This window comes from Myotis davidii, unplaced genomic scaffold (assembly GCF_000327345.1).
Source record: "Myotis davidii unplaced genomic scaffold, ASM32734v1 scaffold181, whole genome shotgun sequence".
NCBI lineage: Eukaryota > Metazoa > Chordata > Mammalia > Chiroptera > Vespertilionidae > Myotis > Myotis davidii.
The window spans coordinates 2,805,329-2,808,245 of record NW_006291504.1 but is presented as its reverse complement, the minus strand read 5'-3'; the positions used below and the strand labels follow the sequence as shown (position 1 = coordinate 2,808,245).

General features: G+C 54.8%; 1 protein-coding gene across 1 annotated transcript in view; it reads left to right on the top strand.

Moving 5' to 3' along the window:
- The window catches only part of LONP2 (lon peptidase 2, peroxisomal), a 41,171-nt gene that overhangs the window by 8,371 nt on the left and 29,883 nt on the right, over nt 1–2,917 (top strand). Inside the window, exons 3-4 of the mRNA XM_015564693.1 lie at nt 670–801; nt 2,183–2,379. Coding sequence (XP_015420179.1) covers nt 670–801; nt 2,183–2,379 — 329 coding nt within the window. The remainder of the gene's footprint in view (nt 1–669; nt 802–2,182; nt 2,380–2,917) is intronic.

The following is a 2,917-nucleotide window of genomic DNA, read 5'->3' as shown; positions in this document are numbered from 1 at the left end:
CGGAGCCGGAGACGGCGGCCCCCTCGCGGCTCTGAGCGCTCCCACCAGAGCAGCTGGCACTCCCTCGTGTCTCAGGGCTCACAGCCACGTCTGTGTGAGAGGAGCTGGGAAGCAGCCCGGCCACGTCCAGACGGGGGCGCAGCCTGTGTCCAGCCCGTGGATCCCAGTTACTGAAAGCGCCCGAACTCCGTTGCCTCACAGAAATCATTCCCAGTTGGCACTCAGATTCTCATAGTCCGAGGGTCCTGCTGGGAAGCTGTGTTTCAGCTCCTGGTTTGCTAGCAGGTTAGCCTCAGCTGTGCGGCTTTCCAGCGCCGGGCCGCCCGCTGGGTGACGTAAGAGGGTGCCCTGTGCTTCAGGGCAGAGGCCGCGATGCCTGCAACTTCCTCAGTGATGGTGTGTGTGTGTGTGTGTGTGTAAGAGAGGGAGAGAGAGGGAGAAAGCAAATGGGCAAGAAGTTAATAATTGGTGAATTTAGGGGAAGAATATAGAGTTCATTGTACCATTGCAACTTTCCAATAAATTTTAATTTTTTTCTAAATAAAACCACAGATTTATATGCATTAGTATTATCCATGTTGGAGCCCTTTTTGCTTTTCATTCTGTTTGGCATATTCCTCTGAGGCGCACACGAAGCCCGCGCGGCAGTAACGCCCCCTCCCCTCGCAGCTGGTGGAGATGCTGGACATGTCCGTCCCCGCGGTGGCGAAGCTGAGGCGTCTCCTGGACAGCCTTCCCCGGGAAGCCCTCCCCGACATCCTGACGTCCATCATCCGCACGAGCAACAAGGAGAAGCTGCAGGTGCGGGGCCCCGCGGGCGCCGAGGCCCTTGGTCACGGTTCCGCTGGGTCTAGAGAGCGAGGACACGCGAGCCTTCCGTGAGGCTGCTGGCGGCTCACGGAGGAGTGAGAGGGAATCTCAAAGTGAGGGCTTTTACTCGCGTCTTCAGCATTGGCACTCGTCAGTTTATGGAGAAGGTTAAAGCAGAGAACAATAACACAGGTAGATATTTAACCCAACCTAAACATATAAATATACCCCGTCCACCGTTTTTAAACACGCGGAGCCGCGCCCTTTCCCTGCGTGGGCTGCTTGGGATTCTTGGTGTTTCTTACGTGAAACACACCGTGATGCGTTACCTGTAATTTTCCATTTCTGTTTCTTTAGAGAGAAACGAGTTTTAAAGACACTTGAAAAATCATCAAGTTCAAGATCTTAGATGTGCATGTTTTTCCCCAAATCGTGAAAGTTCTCTTGCAAACTTACTTTTACAGTATTTTTAAGCAGCCTGCTTTGTTGAGTCTTCCCAGAACCTTTAAACTAGTTTTCATTTATTTTTTAAAAAAATACGTTTTTATTGATTTTTAGAGAGAGAGGAAGGGGGAGGGAGAGAGAGATAGAAACATCGATGCGAGAGAAACATCGTCGACCAGCTGCTTCCTGCACACACCCCACTGGGGACCGAGCCCACACCCTGGGCGTGCGCCCTGACCGGGAGTCCAACCAGTGACCTCTCAGTTCCTGGGTCGGTGCTCAACTGCTGAGCCACACCGGTCCGGCTAAACTCGTTTTTATTGAAATCACCCTCCTTCCTTTATCAGTTTATGTAATACTTAAATCCAGCTGTTGTAACAGGAAGTACCGCTGACGCAAACAGACTGGGTGTAAGCAGGGATTCAGTCCCCGGGAGGAGCGGGCGGCGGCAGGAGCACCGGCACCTGCTTCGGGCGCGAGCAGGGTGCCAGTTGCCCTGATGTGTCCGTGGCCGCCACACCGGCAGGGAACGGTGGCGGAAAGTGCTTCTAGTCTCCCGTGTGAGTAAAACTTCAATGTTCTGAGCCTCGAATTTGTTTAGATCTAATGTGTAGACACATTCTAGGCTTTCGGAGATTAATTCCCAGAAGGAGTGGCCATACAGTGTGTGTTCTGTTCTTGCTTTTGGGACCACACATGTGGCCTCATTTTTAAATGGAAACTCGAGATGCTCTTTGGTCTTGTTTAGGGATCTGGTCTCCGTGCCAGGCGGCCTCGCCGAGTTCATGCAGTGACTGTGGTGGTGTTGGCCGCAGGGAGAGGTGACCCCTGGAAGGAGGTGTCTGACAGTGGGCGCTGTGCCTCCGCCCGCCTGGCCGTGGAGCGCGTGCTTCTAGTAACGGGCTCGCTCTCGCTCTCGCTCCTTTAGATCCTGGACGCCGTGAGCCTGGAGGACCGGTTCAAGGCGACCATACCGCTGCTCGTCAGGCAGATCGAAGGCCTAAAGCTGCTCCAGAAAACCAGGAAGCACACGCAGGACGACGAGAAGCGGGTCGGTGCCCTCGGAGCCCGTTTTCAGGGGCCCGTCTTCCTGGGCCCAGAGGTTCCGCGTGGGGGGTGGGGGGGGTGGGTTGGTTGAAGAAAAACATGGGGTCACTCGGCCGTCGTGGCTCAGGGGCTGAGCATCGACCCAGGAACCAGGAGGTCAGGGTTTAATTCCCCATCAGGGCCCAGGCCCGGGCTGTGGGCTCCATCCCCAGTGCGGGGCGTGCAGGAGGCAGCCGGTCCATGATTCTCTGATCATTGATGTTTCTCTCTCTCTCTCCCTCTCCATTACTCTCTTTAAAACTCAATAAAAACATTTAGAAAAGGGGGGTGATTTACCAAGCCATTTTCTTTTTTTGCCAAACGTTGTGTGTCCTCTGTGCTTTGGAAGTGAGCGGAAGCCTGGAGGCCGAACTTCTTTGTCGGGCGCAATGTCAAGAGCAGACGGGCTGGTCCGGGCGCTGGCCAGGGCTCGGCTGGTGTCTCCATTTGCAGTTAGTCGCCAGACTTCGCCCTCCGTCTCTCAGCCTGCGTCCTCGTCCTCCGTGTGGGGAGACGGCACCTGCGTTTCCCCAGAGAGCGTTTTACCTGACTCAGCACCACCATTTTCTCTCTCTCT